The 20655-nt window shown below is 45.7% G+C and overlaps 2 protein-coding genes across 3 annotated transcripts; one reads left to right on the top strand and one right to left on the bottom strand.

Annotated features, from left to right (window-relative positions):
- Positions 1-789: 789 nt before the first annotated feature.
- ankrd28a (ankyrin repeat domain 28a) lies at positions 790-13559 on the top strand. 2 transcript variants are annotated; one of them, XM_076753836.1, is made up of 29 exons: positions 790-1495; positions 3190-3273; positions 4075-4153; positions 5210-5280; positions 5864-6064; positions 6134-6221; positions 6388-6530; positions 6730-6837; positions 6920-7024; positions 7468-7546; positions 7743-7857; positions 8086-8168; positions 8250-8313; positions 8529-8597; positions 8724-8864; positions 8963-9074; positions 9170-9196; positions 9544-9618; positions 9749-9950; positions 10097-10184; positions 10369-10486; positions 10586-10823; positions 10930-11017; positions 11101-11184; positions 11291-11439; positions 11522-11604; positions 11976-12058; positions 12172-12263; positions 12360-13559. In XM_076753836.1, exons 1-29 carry the CDS (start codon positions 1340-1342, stop codon positions 12650-12652), a joined length of 3318 nt encoding a protein of 1105 aa, XP_076609951.1. In that variant the 5' UTR covers positions 790-1339; the 3' UTR covers positions 12653-13559. The 2 variants fall into 2 exon arrangements, with proteins under 2 accessions (XP_076609951.1, XP_076609952.1); XM_076753837.1 differs by having other exon boundaries at positions 793-1240.
- On the bottom strand, positions 13553-19685 carry btd (biotinidase). The gene is made up of 12 exons (XM_076753838.1): positions 19624-19685; positions 19071-19220; positions 18644-18795; positions 18356-18533; positions 17671-18258; positions 17462-17593; positions 16150-16311; positions 15807-15956; positions 15040-15191; positions 14752-14929; positions 14055-14654; positions 13553-13980 (listed from the first exon to the last, which is right to left on the bottom strand). Exons 1-12 carry the CDS (start codon positions 19675-19677, stop codon positions 13708-13710), a joined length of 2769 nt encoding a protein of 922 aa, XP_076609953.1. The 5' UTR covers positions 19678-19685; the 3' UTR covers positions 13553-13707.
- Between the last annotated feature and the right edge of the window lie 970 nt (positions 19686-20655).

Raw genomic sequence — 20655 nt, forward strand, 5'->3', positions numbered from 1 at the left:
CGCTTTGTTTATACCATGCTGTGTGGGTTACAGCTTTTTATGTTATCTCAAGCTTGGCCATTTAATGGAGGATACCTCCAGTGCTTCACACCATTGCTTTAATGTACAATACCAGAGATCAGAGCTTTGGTGAGTGGATTAGCACGGGATCCATAAAACAAGGATCATAAAATCACGATACAGATCAGACGTCCAGACTGAAGCTCTCAACAAACAACATGGCACTGGATAGTGAAGATAACAGGGCTTTCAGTAAAGAATCAATAGTACTGCACCATCATTCCTTTTATACTTTTGTTATTACACTTAAATGAACTCAAGGGGGACACATGAATCAACACTTTTCGGCAAGTGACCTGATAACAACTGGGCATCAAAATAGGACCCAGACTGTCCACCAGGCCAGTATTACTCGCCTCTCTTGCCATTCATTTTACTCTTTTTTTTTCCACTGCTCTGTTTTGCTCCTTCTTTATCTTTTTTCTTTATAGTCTGTATTTTGAGTCACTTTGTTTCGCAGTGAACTTTCTGTAACCATTTTGTACCCATTGGGTTCTTGAGTCCCATCTTTGTCCTCTGCTCTATTCATCTTGAGGATTCTTTGTGTTTTGTAGTGCTCCACACTCGCTACCTGCCTACAATTATTCTCTCACTCTCTCCCCTTTCATCCCAACTCTCCTCCCCTTTCTTTTCACTCTCTCTCTCTCTCTCTCTCTCTCCCTCCCTCCCTCTCTCCCTCGCTTTCTCCCCTCCCCCTCCTCTCCCTCTCTCTCTCTCTGTCTCTTCTTTTGAAAGAGCTGGCTTCAGCAGTCTGCCTGAAACCAGCGACGCATGCCCACACATACATTGGCTGCTACAGCCCCCATCCACGCTAATCACAGGGTCGTCTGTCTGTGTGTGTTTGTGTCTGACGTGTGTGTTCCTGGCTGCAGCACAGCAGTGAGGATATGTAGCTTCCTGTGTGCTGCTAGGCAGCCCAAGCTCATTCTGCCGCATGCCGCTTACCGCCACCATTACGCAGAGGAATTCCCTGCTGTCTCCGCTACTGCTACTCACAGAGATTGCAAGTGTGGGTTAGAGAGAGGAGGAGAGGAGACATGCTGCACAGCAACACTGACAGATAGACGACAGAGCTGGATTTCACATTGGATTTTACATGAAGATGTGGCGTGTTTGTTCACGAGGACACCGCTCGTTCTGTGAGATTTATTGCTGACCTTTGTGCTCCTGAATTGCGCACGTATGTAAGAGGGAACACTGTGTATTTACAGTATGCTTGTGTGAGCAAGAGAGAGTGTGTGAGTGATTGTGTTGGCGTGTGTGTGAGTGTTTGTTCCTGATGCGGTCAGAGCGGGCTAGCCGTGTGTGTATCGTGGTGCTGGAGGAGGTGGAGGAGGATGAGCCCTCCTCTTCGCCCCCACCTCCTCGGCCCAAATCATCCCCAGACCGCAGATCCCATCATGCCTCTCGAAGGGCTGCCGCTCAGGAGGACAAGGTGAGAAGGGTCCTTCTGTCTGGTTCTTCGTTGACTGAATTAGAGTTTGCTGAAACTGAATCAGCAGAGGTTTTGCCGTTTCTTTTTTTCATTGTGTTTCTTTTGGTTTTTCGTGTGAATGACACCATTCACTGGGGCTTTAAACAGATCAATGCACTTCTCACACCTGGCCTGCTTTAAAACCTGTGCTGAACTGCGTAGTTACACGTCCATTGCATGACAATACAATGTACTTGCCAACACTCACAGTCTAGTGCTAAATATAGCACCAATATAATCACCATTATAGCCCTGCCATATGAGATGACTGCTGGTTTGTATAGATTACCACCAAAGCCTAGGCCTTTGTAGTCTCCAGTGTTGGCTGTGTAAAGGACAAACTCACCGTTGAAACGTGACGGTGAGGTTTCATCTTATGAAAGCTGCTCTTTGACGTGCACACAGAGAAAGGGGAAAGTCGGCTCTCATGACAGGGTTTGTGCTTTCGGTCCATATCTACCTTCTCCAATCTCCGACATAGTTGCAGTGGTCGTCAGTGTAATTGGCACGAGACAGACACTGACATGCCTGACATGTCCCACTTATTTTTAGTCATGAAATGAGAGAGGGATGGGGAAAACGGAGAGTACTATCCACATCATAGTATTTATGTAGTACTGAATGGTATAACTTGGCAGCCCTCGCAGGGGAAAAAGGTGCCCATGTGACAACGTGTTATCAGTGACACCCACAGTACTTTAATGGACTTAAAGTACTCGATAGATTAAAAATGTAGGTATGGCAAAATACTATAATTTAGAAGGGGTTTGACATTTAAAGCCCTACTTTTCTCTGAAATCAACACCATCATGTCAATGTTCTTTCGTTTGTATATTTTGTCAGTACATTTTCAGTAATGTTGCAGCACAAATTGTGTATTATCATTCTTATTTTCTCGATGAACTCCTTGTACCAATTAATTATTCCCAAATCCCAACCATAACCATACATATGAAAAAATGACATGGCTGCTGTATTTTGAATCCAGTATGCAGAATTGAATTGTGAGCTTAAAATAGTGTTACTTCCGTTAACCTTTGATATGAATGGACTGACTGTGTGAAAATCCCACTCAGTATCAGGCACCATGTTCTCGTGCTCGTGCCTGTCCACATTCACACGCATGGTGAATAAAACCATAGTGACAAATAGTATTACTGAGGCGTGCCCAGTGTTTAGTTGTTTCTCAATCATTTGCAACTCCCTTCTTTGGGAAATTTGTCATACAGAACAGAAGTACCTTGTATAACCTGTTCAATTAATAGTTACCTTTTCACCCCTGCTTTCTACTTACCTTTTACACATCTTTTACCTTCCTATCAGCTGGCTTGACACCAAAGTGGCAAGAGAACACAGCTTTAACCCCTCACAGACTCCATGATGCTGCATGTACGCATGTGTGCGCTTATGTGATGTACTGTATTCTGCAGCAGCTACTGTCATAAACAAATTGGTGATATACAGACATTTGTGACCTATGGCTCTCTCCCAACACAGGATTATAGTGTCTATGTGTGAGACTCTCCCATCTGTAACTCTCATAACTCTTACTGATAACACACTTGTCAGCATCTAAAATTACTGCCTTGCAAATTGAGTATGTAAAAGTGTACATCAGCATTTCCTCATCTCCTTTTTATTTTTTGTCTCTGTAGCCGTCTCTGTTAAGAGCCATCTTCAATGTGGACCCAGATGAAGTTCGCTCCCTCATATTCAAGAAGGAGGACGTGAACATTCAGGTAAGTCACACCCTTCTTGCCATATCCCCCGATTTTCTCCCTATATATATGTTTGTGCTCTGATCACGCTATGTGTTACTGTTTTGCCACTGTAGCTTCGCACACACCAAGACATAAAAAAACACCAAGGAGAGCAGCAGTCAGCCAGCCGGCTACAATTGATTTGGGTTCCCATCGATTGCTTGACTGACTGAGAGTGCCTTCTGGCAGCTTCTCCATCTTACATAGCTGTCAGCCACACAAACTGTTCATAACACTATCCTCTCCTATGGTTTGAGGACATAACCTTCACCTGATATCTCTGCTTTTTTTCTCCCATCGCTTTCGCTCTAATTCCTCAGTTTACACCACATTCTGTTTTCACCGTCTTTGTTTTTCTCTTTGTGCTTCGGTCTTTATGTCAGCCTATAGTGCTGGGGTCATCACACTGGGTCTTCGTGGAGTCAGCAACACTGGCCCAGGCCTATTGCAGTCACATGACATTTGTTTATAGCCCCACTCTGTTGATTGCTCTCTCCTGCACTGAACGAGAGAGAGTCGGGGATGCAGTAGCAGGATGTGTTGAAATGATGGAGCGAAGTGAAGAATGCAACTGAACACACACTAGACATTATTCTCCTTGTGACTCTACTCTCATGTTTCTTGTGGTCTGCAGCGGTGTGAGGTTTACAGATTGTCAATCCATCATGATGTGTGTTGGTGTGTGTGAGCATGTGTCTCAAGGCATACATTTGTATAAAAAAATGAAATAATGCACATGCTTAAATTAGTGTCCTTCTGTGTTTTGGGATCTCCTGTCAGGACAATGAGAAGCGAACGCCTCTGCACGCTGCAGCCTACCTGGGAGACGCTGAGATCATTGAACTGCTTATCCTCTCAGGTAAACACAACAGCCCAGCCTTCAATCTATCGATCTGTTCAGCCATTCATTCGACTTCATTTCCACCTAATGTACATCCACCTTTAGTATTAATTCTAACTGAAAGCTTACTCATGCATCCACTCTGTCTGTGCAGCCATCCCTGTATGCATCCATCTGGTCCTGTTTTTCATGAGTCCGTATTAGCCCTCCTAAATTTGTGTCTGTTTATTAATTCACACACTGCATTTCATTGCACAGTAAACTGTGTCAAGGAACATCGACATAGTGAATTTGTCTGCCTTATTTTAAGGTGTTCACGAGGTAACAAGAAATTGTAAACAAATTTGCTTGTTTTTGACCTTTTTGAGGAAATTTAAGAAAGTTGTAACACCAAAAAAAGGTTATTTTTTCCAGTGTTGGACTTCACACTTATTTGTTTCCTGTCAGTTTACCCCCATCCTCTTTCCATCTTGCCATGCCTTCCTAAAGTCTTCAAAGCCATTGCCTGCTCCTCATCGCTCTCATCGTCGCATGTTGCTCCCTGTTCCTCCAGCGCGTCTGCTCTGCCCCCCACTCTGTGACTGTCACCCTCTCCTCACTACTGATGATTTATCAATCATCTGATAGGGTCTGTGCCGGCTTGACTTTCCGTAAAGTCAGCTGAGCATATCAGGAGGTGGGGCCAACCCTGTTGTAACACAAGCGCTGCATATGTGTGTGTGTGTGTGTGTGTGTGTGTGTGAGAGAGCGAGTGTGATCACTGTTTCTCAATAATGTGAAGAGCAAGTAACAGGTGCAGCTTCAGGGCTATTTTAACGCCCAAGCTGTGCCAGAATGGATCATGGGAGTTTTGTATCTTCCAGGCACTGTTGGCTTCCCCCTTCCCATAGGTCACGTAAAAAGCCTTTTAAACTACCGGCTTGTCTTTTTGTTTACTCTTCACACTCTTTCTCTTCGGTATCTTGGGCCTTTAATGTATCTTTCAGTGATGAGACATTTTTTACAGGTTTCCGTTGTTGACGCATCTCTGATATCTCTCACTCTCCTTCTCACTCTCTGCTTCTCTCATCCAAGGAGCCAGAGTTAATGCCAAAGACAACAAGTGGTTGACTCCTCTTCACCGAGCTGTCGCCTCTTGTAGTGAGGTAACACTTTACACAAACACACTACAGCTAATGTTTGCTTCGGTGACTCCACTGTAATTAAGTGGTTATGTTCTTCTGTCACCAGTAATAAAATGCTCTTAGATAACAATTAGATTCTGACAGCTTTTCATACCCCTTATTGATAAGACACATTCAACCCCACTAAGGGGCCTTTCCTGGTGACAGTATCTCTACAGCAAAAATGCAGCCTTGTTTCATTTCAGTGAGGCGGACTAGCTACCTTATTGGCATGAGATGGAGAAAAGTATTGCTGCCAGGATAAGACTTGAACAATCTGGCCTTAAAGGGGTAAAATGACATAACCACTGTGCGGTGTGTTGATGTTTGATAAACCTTCAAAATCCCCTTCCCTATTTTGCTTGGACCAGGGCAGCATGCCTGCACTGAAACAGCCCATCATGTCTCTTGTTCTCCGTGCTATTGTCGGCATGGAACCCCCCTAAGAATAGCGAAGATTTTTATAACCGCCCACATACAGCCACCTGCACACACTTTGTTAGAGGCATATTAGAAAATAGACCCTCTGTCTGCACACTCTGACCCATTCTCACTCTCCATCCAGGATGCAGTGGCAGTGCTGCTGAAACACAGCGCAGATGTTAACGCCCGGGACAAGAACTGGCAGACGCCGCTCCATGTTGCAGCTAGCAACAAGGCGGTACGCTGCGCCGAGGCATTGGTCCCGCTGCTAAGCAATGTCAACGTGTCCGACCGGGCGGGACGCACTGCCCTGCACCACGCTGCCTTCAGTGGACATGTAGAGGTTGGTTTCTTTCAGATGCACACAAAGACACGCCCGTCAACATCCAGTTAATTTGCTTTTGTGTGACAGATGGTGAAGTTGCTGCTGTCCAGAGGAGCCAACATTAATGCATTTGACAAGAAGGACAGGAGAGCCATCCACTGGGGAGCCTACATGGGTGCGGCACTAATACAGATGCACGTTTTGATCAGACTAGATGAAGCCTCTGTGTCTCCCTAGTCATGCACACTGCTTTCTGCAATGGATAAATCCCCTTGTGTGCAAATCTTGACTTAGTAGAATTTGATTCATGCTCATTTCCTCCCCTCTCTCCTCTGTTTCAGGACACCTGGAGGTGGTGAAATTATTGGTGGCCAGTGGAGCAGAAGTCGACTGCAAGGACAAGAAAGCCTACACTCCACTCCATGCAGCCGCCTCCAGTGGCATGAGCAGCACAGTGCACTACCTGCTGAGCCTGGGGGTCCACGTCAGTACAGACACAAATATATGCATGCACTAGCAATGTCCTTAAGGTGTATAGAATGTGCCATGACTCTTTGACATACCTAAATCTAAAAATTATGTTTAAATATTCCAAAGTCAATAAAATGCAAAAAAGCCCTACAACTTATGCAGTGTGCCTGAAAAACTGTACATAAACAAACATTTCTTCTCTCCATCCATAGGTCAATGAAGTGAACGCCTATGGCAACACTCCACTCCATTTGGCCTGCTACAACGGACAGGATGTGGTGGTCAGTGAGCTCATCGAGGCAGGGGCCAACGTCAATCAGGTGTGTGTGCGCCTCTCTGTGAGAGACAGCATGTGCATGTCTACTTGCATTTAAATGTCTGCTAATTGGTTCCTTGTTTCAGGTGAACGAGAGGGGTTTTTCCGCTCTCCACTTTGCCTCCTCCTCACGCCAGGGGGCGCTGTGCCAGGAGCTGCTGTTGGCCCACGGAGCTCACATCAACATGCGGGTATGTCCATATGCAGATATATTATCACGCAAACACTGAAACACACAGCTTCAGCTGTGTGTATGCAGACCAGTATCAAGTAAAAAGCTGAAATGACAGTGTTGTTAACACTTTGGTAGCAGTGATGGAAACTGATATTAGGTCCCCACAGCCTCAAGATGCAAGGCCATATGGAAGATGAAGCGGGAGGGGATGGATCCCTGAGGCTGCAAGCTGCTCAGGGAATATGTGTGTGGGTGTGCCTGTGGTCCACAAGGGGGTCTAAGATAGCTTCTGTTCATTCTAAGCTTTCTAACACTACAGTATTGGACTCACAGTTGAGTCAGATTCCCACACCGGCTCTAAAATGTACCTCTGCATGCACTGCAACACCGATATTCAGACACAGTACTCTACTCAGAGTCATAATCATTTGCCTCTTGTCTCTCCCTCCATCTGTCCAGAGTAAGGATCGGAAGACTCCCCTCCACATGGCAGCTACTCATGGAAGGTTCTCCTGCTCACAGGCCCTCATTCAAAATGGTGAGAGGTCATGCAGCGTGCTGTCTGCTTCAAATTCGTTTTTCATTTCCTGGTAGTGATAGTAAATGTAGTGTGTGTGTGTGTGTGTGTGTGTGTGTGTGTGTGTGTGGCACAGTATGCACAATGATCTGAATACCTTTATTTTGATTGTTTTAACTTCAGTGCATACATATACTCTCTAATTATGTGTGTGTAGGAGCTGAGATTGATTGTGAGGACAAGAGCAGAAACACTGCCCTTCACATTGCTGCCCGTTGTGGCCATGAGCTCATCATCACAGCACTCATCAAACACGGAGCCAACATCGCCAAGTTAGTAACAATTGACATTTAACCACCTGTCTTATCTTCCCACCAAATGTTATCTGTGCTTTAGTAAGAAGAAGCACAGATAATCTGATGACTGGAGATGGTTAGACTCAGGAAAAATCATTATTTCGACCCCATTTTCTTTCCTGTCATCAAACATGCACCCATGCTTTCACACCTTATCCTCCATGTCCTGTGATGACTTGCCTTCTCTGCCTTCAATCTTTTCAGGAGAGGCATTCACGGGATGTTCCCTCTACACCTGGCAGCTCTCAGCGGCTTCTCAGATTGCTGCAGGAAGCTGCTGTCCTCAGGTACATTCATGCTGACTCCATTCTTGCTGCTGGAATCCTCCAGTTGACATCCTAATTGATGCTGATTCCATATTTGCGTAGGGTTTGACATCAACACCCCTGATGACTTTGGAAGGACCTGTCTACATGCTGCTGCAGCTGGAGGGTGATTCATTATTCCTGCTTACAGACTTATTATTGTTTTGTCTCTTTTTATGCCTTTTTTGTTTGCTATTTAACACCATATTTGTTTTAGCGTATCCATCTATTTAGTACACCTTTGTACGGAAAGCATATATGCTTTGAAGTGTCATCCATGCATTTGCTTACAATAGATTGGTATGTCAACAAAACATCACTGTTAAAACTGTCTCCAACCAGGAACCTGGAGTGTCTGAACCTACTGTTAAACATAGGAGCAGATTTTAACAGCAAAGACAACTTTGGAAGGTAAACAATGTAACTCATTGAACTCTATGAATTAATGAAATAAAGTCTGAGTCTTGGGAAAGAGGGAGAGAATAAAGTCCTCACTGCCATAAATAATAGCTTGAGTAAACTCTCTGGCCTTCCCAGGACTCCACTACACTATGCATCAGCCAACTGTAACTACCAGTGTGTGTTTGCCTTGGTGGGCTCTGGGGCAAGCATCAATGAGCTGGACCAGCGGGGCTGCAGCCCCCTGCACTACTCTGCTGCAGCTGACACTGATGGAAAGTAAGTTTTGCTCTGTGTGTTGCTCAAAGTGTATCAAAGAATCCTCAGAGTCAGATAACAGCTTTTTTTTTTAATCTCCTCTCTTTTGTCTTTGTCAGATGTGTGGAATACCTGTTGAGGAACGATGCTGATGCAGGAGTGAGAGACAAGCAGGGTTACAGTGCAGTACATTATGCCTCGGCCTACGGGCGCACGCTCTGCCTGGAACTGGTGTGTACTGCAGCCGCACGAGAGAAAATAGAAAAACTACAGCACACAAGTACAGACACGGTTTCATAAAATGTCTTTGTCTGTGCTCCTTTCAGATGGCGAGTGAGACACCTCTTGATGTGGTAAGAAGGATTTTTCCATCTTGGTCTGAAACAGTGAGCCTTTACCGTACATTGATTCTTTGTGCGTAGCTCCCTCTGTTGGGCAGATGAGGAACATGGAGGTTAGATCATCTGGTGGGCAGATGAAGATACCTTGAAACCCCCTCTGCTTGTTATTGGTTGGATATCAATTGTCAACTCCTTGTGGCACATATCTTTATATCTTTTATCTTTACACACTCTTAATCTCATGAGCAGTTGTTTCTTCTTGTTTTATTGGAGCACATGGAGTAGAGTGACTGTGGCTTAACGTATGTTCCACTTTAATGCTGTTCAAATCTGAAATATATGTGAACCACCTATTTCAGTTAATGGAAACATCTGCAACAGACATCCTGAGTGACTCAGAGAGCCGGGCACCCGTCAGTCCACTCCACCTGGCGGTGAGTTCAAAGACTTGTGTGTGCTTGTGTGTGTATGTGGCTGTTTTTATCTCACACCTAGGATTTGACTGTCTCTACTATGTGACATGGAAGAGGTGCATCAGTTGATGTGTGTCTTCCAATGATGCAGGCTTACCACGGACACTGTGGGGCTTTAGAAGTTCTCTTGTCGTCCCTGCTGGAAGTGGATGTTTGCAGCCCGGAGGGCCGGACCCCCCTAAGTCTGGCCTGCTCCAGGGGTCATCAGGAGTGTGTCTCTCTACTGCTGCACCATGGCTCCTCACCCATGACCTGTGACTACACACACAAAAAGACAGCCATACATGCTGCAGGTATACATGCAGGCAGTTGCACACACAGACACATACGACCACAGAAATCTGTTTGGATGTAACACATCACATGAATGAGGTTTATTTATTGTTGCTTTAGAAAAATAAGTCATGCCTTTGCATGTGTGTGTATCTGTCTGCCGTAGCTATGAATGGCCACCCAGAGTGCCTGCGCCTGCTCATGAGCAACAACGACCAACACATTAATGTGGATGCACAAGACATCAACGGACAGTGAGTGTGTGCGTGTGTGCGCGTGTGTGTGTGTGTGTGTGTGTGCATAGACAAAATGGCTTAGGCTGGAGGCTTTCACTGAGATAATTATGCTTCCATGTGTTTGAGGAGATTACTGGAACTAATTTCAATGAAAATGTTAACTAAATACACATTTTATAGCATGTTTCCACACTGTTCACAGGACTCCTCTGATGTTGGCAGTGCTGAATGGACACACAGAGTGTGTGTACTCTCTTCTCAGTCAAGGAGCCAGTGTAGAGATTCAGGACCGTTGGGGGAGGACGGCACTACACCGAGGGGTGAGACATTCACACACACCCACTAACATTCCAACTTGATGTAGAATATTTTATTAGATTTTTTTATCCTTTCTACTGTTTTCCACTTTTTTTTAACAGGCGGTGACAGGTCAGGAGGAGTGTGTGGAGGCCCTCCTCCACCGGGGGGCTAGTGTGTGTGTCAGAGACATCCGGGGCCGCTCCCCTCTCCACCTGGCATCCGCCTGTGGCCGTGTGGGTGCCCTGGGTGCCCTGCTGCAGGCCAGCACCACCACCACCACCACCACCACCTCACACCCTCACGCACACCTCACTGACAACCAGGGCTACACCCCACTGCACTGGGCCTGCTACAACGGTACTTGGACACGACAGGACACACTTGACAAGTCTGTTCTGGATGAAGCCACAGCAAAGCAGTATTTACATCTGTTCCTACCTTTCTCCTCTCTCTGTTTTCCTAGGATATGATGCTTGTGTGGAGGTGTTGTTAGACCAGGAGGTGTTCAAGAAGATTAAGGGCAACTCTTTCAGTCCTCTGCACTGTGCTGTGTAAGACAACGTGTCTGTGCCAATGACTGTTTCTGTGTGAATAGACACTGAGGATGTGTGACAATGTGCGTTGTGTGTTTCAGTATGAACGATAACGAGGGAGTGGCTGAGATGTTAATTGACTCCCTGGGCACAACTATCGTCAATACCACTGACTCTAAGGGCAGGTGAGAGATGTAAACAGACACAAATGACATCATATTTTTCTGAAAGTTGTCAGTGGTGATTACAAGTTCTGCTTGTGCATTGTTTACTATGTTTGTGTCTATGCAGGACCCCCCTTCACGCTGCAGCTTTCTCCGACCACGTGGAGTGCGTCTCCCTTCTGTTGAGCCACGGAGCTCAGGCAAACGTAGTCGACACACACTTGCGCAGGACACCGCTGATGATGGCCGCTCTCAACGGACAGACCAATACTGTGGGTCAGTACATGCACTGATGCAGTTACACTATTGCCAATTGACTTCTAAACCCTTTTACATGTAACCATGTCATGTGTTGCAGAGGTGTTTGTGAGCAGTGCTAAAGCAGACTTGACACTACAGGATACACAGAGGAACACAGCATTACATCTGGCATGCAGCAAGGTAAGAGTTCAGAGGCAGGAAATACTTTTCCATTCACTGGCCGTGGTGAATGCATGTCAGCAGACACATATAAGAATCTCTGACCAACGTGACATCCAAATAATGGTGATTTTCTTTTGTGATTGTGAATTTATTAACAGCTTTCCACAAAATGTCCTAAAAAGTAGATTTGTCCTACGAGTTCACGTGTGAGGAATATAGAAAAGAGACAAAGTTACATTTTTTTTCTGCCTAATCGCTACAGATTTTAATTTGAAAGTGGTCAGCAATAGTTATAATGGGACAGCTGTACTCTGACATTGCGGAACATGTTTAATTTTACTTGTTTTTGTTTTTCACTTCATCACTTAATTGCTTCCTGTTCCTTTCAGGGTCACGAGACGAGTGCCTTGTTGATTTTGGAGAAGATCGGCGACAGAAACCTCATCAACTGCACTAATGCTGCTCTCCAGACGTACGTAGTGTTCCCAGGGGTGCAGCCAGACACTCTCTGGTACAGGGGGGAGTAATCTACTGGTCTCAGACTGGACTTATTTTAATAGTGCATCTCCCTCAACCTTCCTGCAGGCCCTTGCACGTTGCAGCCAGGAAGGGACTGACGGTGGTGGTCCAGGAGCTGCTGGGGAAAGGAGCCAGTGTGTTAGCAGTGGATGAGAACGGTTGGCGGTCATCTTACTGCTGCAGCACTCAAATCAAACTATTTATGCATTTTTATTTTTTATTTTTTTACTCTCTCTCTCCCCTCCTATCCATAGGTTACACTCCAGCTCTGTCCTGCGCTCCCAACCGTGATGTGGCTGACTGCCTGGCGCTCATCCTCAACTCCATGATGCCCACCTCCCCTATGGTCACCATAGCAGCTTTGCCTGCGCTTTCTCTAACTCAGACAGTCATCAACCACCACCCCACCAACAACCACGTCTCCAAAGGTGTGGCCTTTGACACCCCACCCCCTCTGAGGCCTGACCATGCCTCCTACTGCAGGCCGGAGCGCCCGCTGTCCTCTGCGGACGATGAAATGAATGACTCGGATTCAGAGACATACTGAGGACATAGCTTCTAATGGACAGAGTGTTGCAATACTGGCAGGCTGGCCAGCCACTCAGGAGCCTTAATAGATCACTGACAAGGAACTGAAAGAGAGAAAAGAGGGAGAAAATAGAGCCAGTGTGCAGATATTTTTAGGTAAGCCTCTTCAAATCTAAAAATAACCCTTGTTGTAAAGCAGATGTTTGTTTCCTTATGGTGCATACCCAATGGGGTGGAAAATAATGTACTAAAATATAGGCTAAGGTGAATACACACTACATTTCTCTCAGACAGTATCACTGTAAAAGCTCAGAGGACTGCTTTTTTTGTAGCACGACAGCTTGTCTAAAGAAAAAACTGAGGGACAATCTAATGGGACCAGGACATTGAGTACTGTTTTCCCTACTGTACTTTTGAGTTTTTATTCAGAGTTCTTCTTCAAGCTATCACGGGAGACATTGATGACTGTCACATTGGTAATGCTGCGTCATTGTTTTTGAACCACTTTTCAGTTCCGAGGAGAGGAAGTCATTATTGAATCCTCAGAAATTGTTCCGAGTGGAAACCTGAATCTTCTGATTCTGACAGCAGGTGGATGTAAGACCCATTTACTGTATGATTGGTCCAGGAGTCAGGTGATTGACAACCAGAATAAGCGGCCCAAGGAACTTTCAACTTGCAATGCTGTAACTACTCAATGTCTGTGTACTGTACTGGAGACAGGGGAAAGTGGCTGACACTGTGTGTACGTGTGTGCGTGTAAAACAGATAGTGTGTTTGTGTGTGTGTGGGAGAGAGAGAGAGAGAGAGAAATTAATAAATATTGCCTTTTTAGGAACAAGCAACTTTCAGGCGGAGGATGAACGCTACTTGGTGCAATGTTTGTAAAGATTAAGTAATGAATGAATAAAAATATTTGTTTTTGATTTATTGCAGTGTGTAACTGACAGATGAGAAACATGTAACAGCTGAATTGTCATTATCAGTTTTGGTCAGAACATTTGTTTTTTTACATCAGTTTTTTAAATGCATTTGATTTTTTTGTCCTAACATACACACCTATTTCAAAGCAGTTCAGTCGTTGTCCAGGTGATACATTCGTCCATACAGACAGGCAGTGACCAGCCCACCAGTCATGTTTGAATGTCTCATGCTCACTGTGCCGTCTTCAGCTTTTTCCACATGCTCAGGCTGCTCCAGGACCAGCTTACTGGCCAAAACTGATGGGTACACATATTTGGTCCCAAACTTCCCCTCCAACAGGAAGTCCATCTTAGATTCAGCCTCTTCCACTTCCTGTCCACAGGAAGTGGTGTCCAGCCCTGCACAGCGGACGAGTGCACACACCTACAACAGAGATGTGATTAATGTGACAAGAGTCTCATGAAGCAACTTCAGATATTCAGACTTCTCATTCATACCTGCAGGGCGTAGCGTCCGTTCACTGTATGTGTTCCAGCAAATGCTCCCAATGCATAGAGCTCCTGACTGCTCCCTTGTGGTAACATATGGTACTGCAAGTAACAGCAAAAGGTGCCATTGCACACCTTCACTTTGCCCTCTCTCTCATTTAAGAGGACAAATGTAAATGGGTCGTACATCATGGATGAGATGAAGGTGGTGGTGGAGGGAGGGATTGAAGAGGCAGTTTCAGGAGGAGGAGAATCAACACAGCTTTCTTTGTGACAGTATCCAGAGTCTGTAGCTGTATTAGATGTGGACTTATCCGTAACTATCCCCTCGTCAGTGGCCACGTTCTGCTCCACCCACAGTGGATCTAAGACTGGCACCCTGGCCACCAGCAGTCTGCCCGCCTCTGGGTCCCCTTTCTGTGCATGGTGGTATGTGGCAGAAAAAGGAGTGTAGATACCACTTCCACTCATGATCATTCGATCATTACGAATGTTTGCTGCTAACAGGGTGACATTGGCTCCCAAGCTGAATGCACGCTGGAACTGGATCATGTCCAGTAGAGGGAGCTGGTTCATCCAGGCTGTGGGAAAGATCAGCTGACGCACACCCTAAAAGTGGTCCAAAGGGAGACAGATGTTAGGAAAACAGAAGACCAAACACAGGAATGTAGTGTTGGGTACAGAATTTGAGGGGCTGTTTCTTTACCTTCTCCACCAGGGTAACTGTGGGCTCATGGAACAGGATGTCAAAGCAGATCATGAAACCAAACCTCCCAGCAAAAGGTGTGTCAAACGTAATGATCTCAGGTTGTGGTGGTGTGTCAAAGGCCTTTTCAAAGTAGAGGTTGTACTTATGGTAGCGTGCCACCAGCAGGCCATCTGACCTGTATGAAAGAAGATACTGTGAACAGTTGACGTAGGCTAGCAAATTGTGCATTGGTGCACTTGCTGGACTTCAGCTGAACGACCTCTATGTTAAAGGCCTACACGGCACCTGAAAGCCACATTGGTGTTGAACTGCCAGTGTCCATCAGAGGGACAAGAGGAGGAGGGGTCGGTCGTCAGGGGGCAGGGCTGCAGGTCAGCCATGTTGGCCACCAGGTAGAGGTTGTGATGACGGGCCATACAGCTCAACCGCTGGAGAACCTGTGAAACACAACCACACTCCAATGTGATTCATATTCACAGACTGCTGTTGCATGAGTGAAAGCTCTGGGCAGCCTCGTGGTACATGTCAGTGTATCATGTCTGTTAAACCAGCGGTCCTCAACCTTTTTTGCGCCACGGACCGGTTTCACGTAAAGCAATAATTTGCCGGACCAGCAGAGTGAGTGTGTGTGTGTGTGTGTGTGTGTGTGTGTGTGTGTGTGTGTGTGTGTGTGTGTGTGTGTGTGTGTGTGTGTGTGTGTGTGTGTGTGTGTGTGTCCCGGGTCAGATCTCGGGTCGGATCCCGGCCCAGGTTGTTGTTATTATTATTATTATTATTATTATTATTATTATTAGTAGTAGTAGTAGTAGTAGTAGTAGTAGTATCATTAGGATCCCATTAGGATCCCGACCCGGGTTCTTGATCCCGGGTCGGATCCCGGCCCGGGGTACTGACCTCCAAAAGAAAAACCACTGGATTTAAGCTTATTCAAACGTCTGCAGCTCGACTATGAACCAGAACCACGAGCAGTGCCGGTACGGTCCGTGGCCCGGTGGTTGGGGACCACTGTATTAAACGACAACTTCAAGTCTAAAAAAAAATTGATTCTGCACCTCAGTGTTGTTGTGTTTGCCCGGCTCTGTGCAGGGGTTCCAGCTCTCCTGCTGGGGGTCAGGAATGGTCTCTAGGTAGCCGGATATGGATGAACGGCTGAAGTTGAAACCCTGAAGACCATCTTCTGGAAACACCACGATCTGGGCGCCCTGATCGAGGTAAGGTGGGAGCAGAGCATAGAGATGAGACAGGTGACAAGCTTCCTCACTCTACTGTAGTCGTGCTGTCTGTGACATGATATGTACTTCTTTATGTGACCATAGAGATAAATACAACCATTCCTGATGACTGAGTTAAGCTGGGAACACCAATATTCATAACTATGTCTTGCCCTGATCATACCTGCTGAGCGGCCCGGGCAGCCTGCTCCTCGTAGATGTCCAAGTTTTTCTGCATGTGCAGCAGGGCAGCGGGTCGGGACAGGGGGACATGAGGCTCCGGGTTCAGGATTAAGTTGTGCTCGTACACAGCAGCAACATACGAGGCATCCACCGAGGACTCTGCCTGAACGACCGACGTTAAAACAAACGTGATAAAAACGACAACGAACAACGACATTGCGTTTTCCCTGAGAGAAATGAGTGGCGTAACCCAGATGGACAAGTTACACCTGTGAGGTCAGAAGTCCAACTTGTGGTAAAGATCAACAGAGCTGACACAGCTGAGTGATTTCACGGGTTAGAGAAGCTCCCCTTGCGAACGGAGTTGTGTTTACGACGTAAATCTGGATCCTCATGGTCGTAGACTGTGCAGCAGCTCCATGTTTTACATTTTACAAAAATCATCTGCTGCACTAGGCTGGACGCGCCGCAGACAACAGTTTTTTCCACAGCACGAACAGCAACCTGGCAAGTAGAGATAAACAAAACCTTTATTTTGAAAATACAAGGCAGGAAACGTCAGGCACGTGGGTGCCACGCGGTCACGTGGTTCAGCCTGTTTGAATGGTTTTAAGTGACAGTATTTGCAGCAATTCCCAATATTAAAATACAAGGATGGATAAAAACTTAGTATGATGTATATATTTTATTTATACTTTCTTAAATCTTCTTGGAGGCACCGCCAGTTATTTTAGTTTTGAAATAAGTGAACACAGGGGGTAAATATTCAGTTATACAGGTACAGGTAATAGTGACATTAAATTTGGAAGTACACAGGGCCCTGTCCATGGTTCATTGAGTCCTGTTTTCCTTTTCTGTATCTGAGTTCTTTGAGCTTTCATGGCAGACACTGATGGCTGTCACTCATGCACTCTGTGTAGGAACAAGCAAATTTCCAGCAGAGGATGAGAACACTACATGGTGCAATGTTTGGAAAGATTAAGTACTGAATGAATAAAGACTTTTTTTTAATTTTTATTTCTTTTTTATTGCAGTGTGTATATGACAGAGGTCAGATGTGTAACAGCTGAATTGTCATTATTGGTTTTGGTCAGAACTTTGTTTTTTTTACGTCAGTTTTTAAAATGCATTTGATTTTTTTGTCTTAACACACACACGTATTTCAATACAGTTTATTCGTCGTCCAGGTGATACATTCGTCCATACAGACAGGCAGTGACCAGCCCACCAGTCATGCTTGAATGTCTCATGCTCACTGTGCCGTCTTCAGCTCTTTCCACATGCTCAGGCTGCTCCAGGACCATCTTACTCACCAAAACTGATGGGTACACATATTTGGTCCCAAACTTCCCCTCCAACAGGAAGTCCATCTTAGATTCAGCCTCTTCCACTTCCTGTCCACAGGAAGTGGTGTCCAGCCCTGCACAGCGGACGAGTGCACACACCTACAACAGAGATGTGATTAGTGTGACAAGAGTCTCATGAAGCAACTTCAGATATTCAGACTTCTTCTCATTCATACCTGCAGGGCGTAGCGTCCTTCCACAATGTGCATTCCAGCAAATGCTCCCAATGCGTAGAGCTCTTTACTGCTCCCTTGTGGTAACATATGGTACTGCAAGTAACAGCAAAAGGTGCCATTGCACACCTTCACTTCACCCTCTGTCTCATTTAAGAGGACAAATGTAAATGGGTCGAACACCATTGTTGAGATGAAGGTGGTGGTGGAGGGAGGGATTGAAGAAGCAGTTTCAGGAGGAGGAGAATCAACACAGCTCTTCTGCTGACAGTATCCAGAGTTTTCAGCTGATAATGATGTGGACTCATCGGTAACCGTGGCCACGCTCTGCCCCACCCACAGTGGATCTAAGACTGGCACCCTGGCCACCAGCAGTCTGCCCTCCTCTGGGTCTCCTTTCTGTGCATGGTGGTATGTGGCAGGAAAAGGGGTGTAGATACCACTTCCACTCATGTTCATTCGGTCGTTGCGAAGGTTGGCCGCTAACAGGGTGACATTGGCTCCCAAGCTGAATGCATGCTGAAACTGGACTGAGTCCAATAGAGGGAGTGTGTTCATCCAGGCTGTGGGAAAGATCAGCTGCCGCACACCCTGAAAGTGGTCCAAAGGGAGGTGAATTTTTGATAAAGGGAAGAACAAACACACGAATGTAGAGTTGGGCACAGAATTTAAGGAGCTGTTTTTCTACCTTCTCCACCAGGGTAATTGTGGGCTCATGGAACAGGATGTCAAAGCAGATCATGAAACCAAACCTCCCAGCAAAAGGTGTGTCAAACGAAATGATCTCAGGTTGTGGTGGCGTGTCAAAGGCTTCCTCAAAGAAGAGGTTGTACTTATGGTAGCGTGCCACCAGCAGGCCATCTGACCTGTATGAAAGAAGATACTGTGAACAGTTGACGTAGGCTAGCAAATTGTGCATTGGTGCACTTGCTGGACTTCAGCTGAACGACCTCTATGTTAAAGGCCTACACTGCACCTGAAAGCCACGTTGGTGTTGAACTGCCAGTGTCCATCAGAGGGACAAGAGGAGGAGGGGTCAGTCGTCAGGGGGCAGGGCTGCAGGTCAGCCATGTTGGCGACCAGGTAGAGGTTGTGATGACGGGCCATACAGCTCAACTGCTGGAGAACCTGTGAAACACAACTGTGATAATAAATCACTGAAAATGCAATTTACAACATCGATTCCAAAAAGCGTTGGGACGCTGTGTAAAAAATAAATAAAACAGAATGTGATAATTTGCTAATTGCTGGCAGAGCAGTGGCACACAGACCTTTGCTCTACCCCCTACCCTGCCCACTGTACCACCTTGCTGCTCAGTTTTTCACAAAGCACATTTGAGCCCTGGACAACCCCAGACAAAGTCAGCAATAATAACCTCAAATCTAAAAGTATAATTCTGCACCTCTGTATTGTTGTGTTTGCCTGGCTCTGTGCAGGGGTTCCAGCTCTCCTGCTCGGGGTCAGGAATGGTCTCTAGGTAGCCGGAGATGGACGAACGACTGAAGTTGAAACCCTGAAGACCGTTTTCTGGAAACACCACGATCTGGGCACCCTGACCAAGGTAAGGTGGGAGCAGAGTATAGAGATGAGACAGGTGACAAAATTAAATGTAGGTCTTTATGTGACCATACAGACCAACACAACTATTCCTGGTCACATGGTTTACATGAGAATACAAACTCATTTACCATAAGTCGCTTTCATAACTACCCTGCCATCACAAGTTTAAGGAATGGCCTTTTATTTAATATCCTGACTGTGCTTTTTAGTTATTCACTGCACCTGTCAGAGTTAGCTACCTTTTTTTTTTCAAGTATATAATTTTGATGGGCATGGATATAGATGAGCCGAACTGTTAAGTAACTGTTTACTGTAAGTTAACTGTTCAAGTGAGCAATAAGCAGCAGTTTCTTTGACTGAAAAAACAAATATTTCTAAGTCTTTTCTGATCGTACCTTCTGAGCGGCCTGACCAGCCTGTTCCTCGTAGATATCCAAGTTTTTCTGCATATGTTGCAGAGCAGCTGCGCGGGACAGGGGGACTCGAGGATCTGGGTTCAGGACTAAGTTGTGCTCATACACAGCAGCAACATACGAGGGGGGCACATCAGGCCCCGTTTGACCAACGGCCAAAGTTAGAGAAAAAGTGACGATGGCGACAAACATACCCATAGTTTGCTCCTCGCGAAGCATGAACGGTGTAACCACGTTGACTAATAACACCATAGCATCTGAGAGATCAGAAGTCCAGCTGCTGGCAATAATAAATGGAGCTGAGTCAGCTGACATATCTGTTTATTTAGAGGTGATAAAGAGCTTGTCCTGGCATGGCATCACAGTTTGATTGGGCATATCTCTGAGTGGCGTGAAAGATAGAGATATAGTCTCTGGCTTAGAGAAACAAGGTTACAATGTAACCAAACCTTCAGTACAAAAGCCAAGTCTGCTCACAAAGTGGCCATTAAGTGGCCATTGCAAAGATGACCAAGGGAGGCAATGAAATGAAGGAGTGTAAGCACATAGCCCACATGGCCATGTCATCTACAAATGAGTCACACCCAGCAGTCGCTCATTTAAGGAGGGACTGGCTACTACATTCAGATTGAAAATGTGGACTGCTGCACAAATACAGCAAGAGAGGACATAAGGCCAATGAGGAATTCAGCCATACCACAAGTCAAGTAGGTCATAAAGGTCACAGCATACAACCCAGACTGCAGAAAGGTGGATGTTGTGGAGAACATTTACAAACTGACTGTACTGGTGTACAGGTGCTCTGGTACCTGGTGTGGGTTGCAGTACCACATCCTCCTCATACATTATAATTATTAAACAATCCACACATGACTCTTTAAATTATGGATCACACTATAGCAAAAGTACGGATGATAGAACAAGGGAAACAGCAATCCAGGAAGGATTACTTTCTTTCATAATCACAACACAGATTGTCCCACACTGACTCAAGTAGGGATCAAACAGACTGAT

Source organism: Chaetodon auriga, chromosome 17 (genome assembly GCF_051107435.1).
Source record: "Chaetodon auriga isolate fChaAug3 chromosome 17, fChaAug3.hap1, whole genome shotgun sequence".
Classification (NCBI taxonomy): Eukaryota; Metazoa; Chordata; class Actinopteri; order Chaetodontiformes; family Chaetodontidae; genus Chaetodon; species Chaetodon auriga.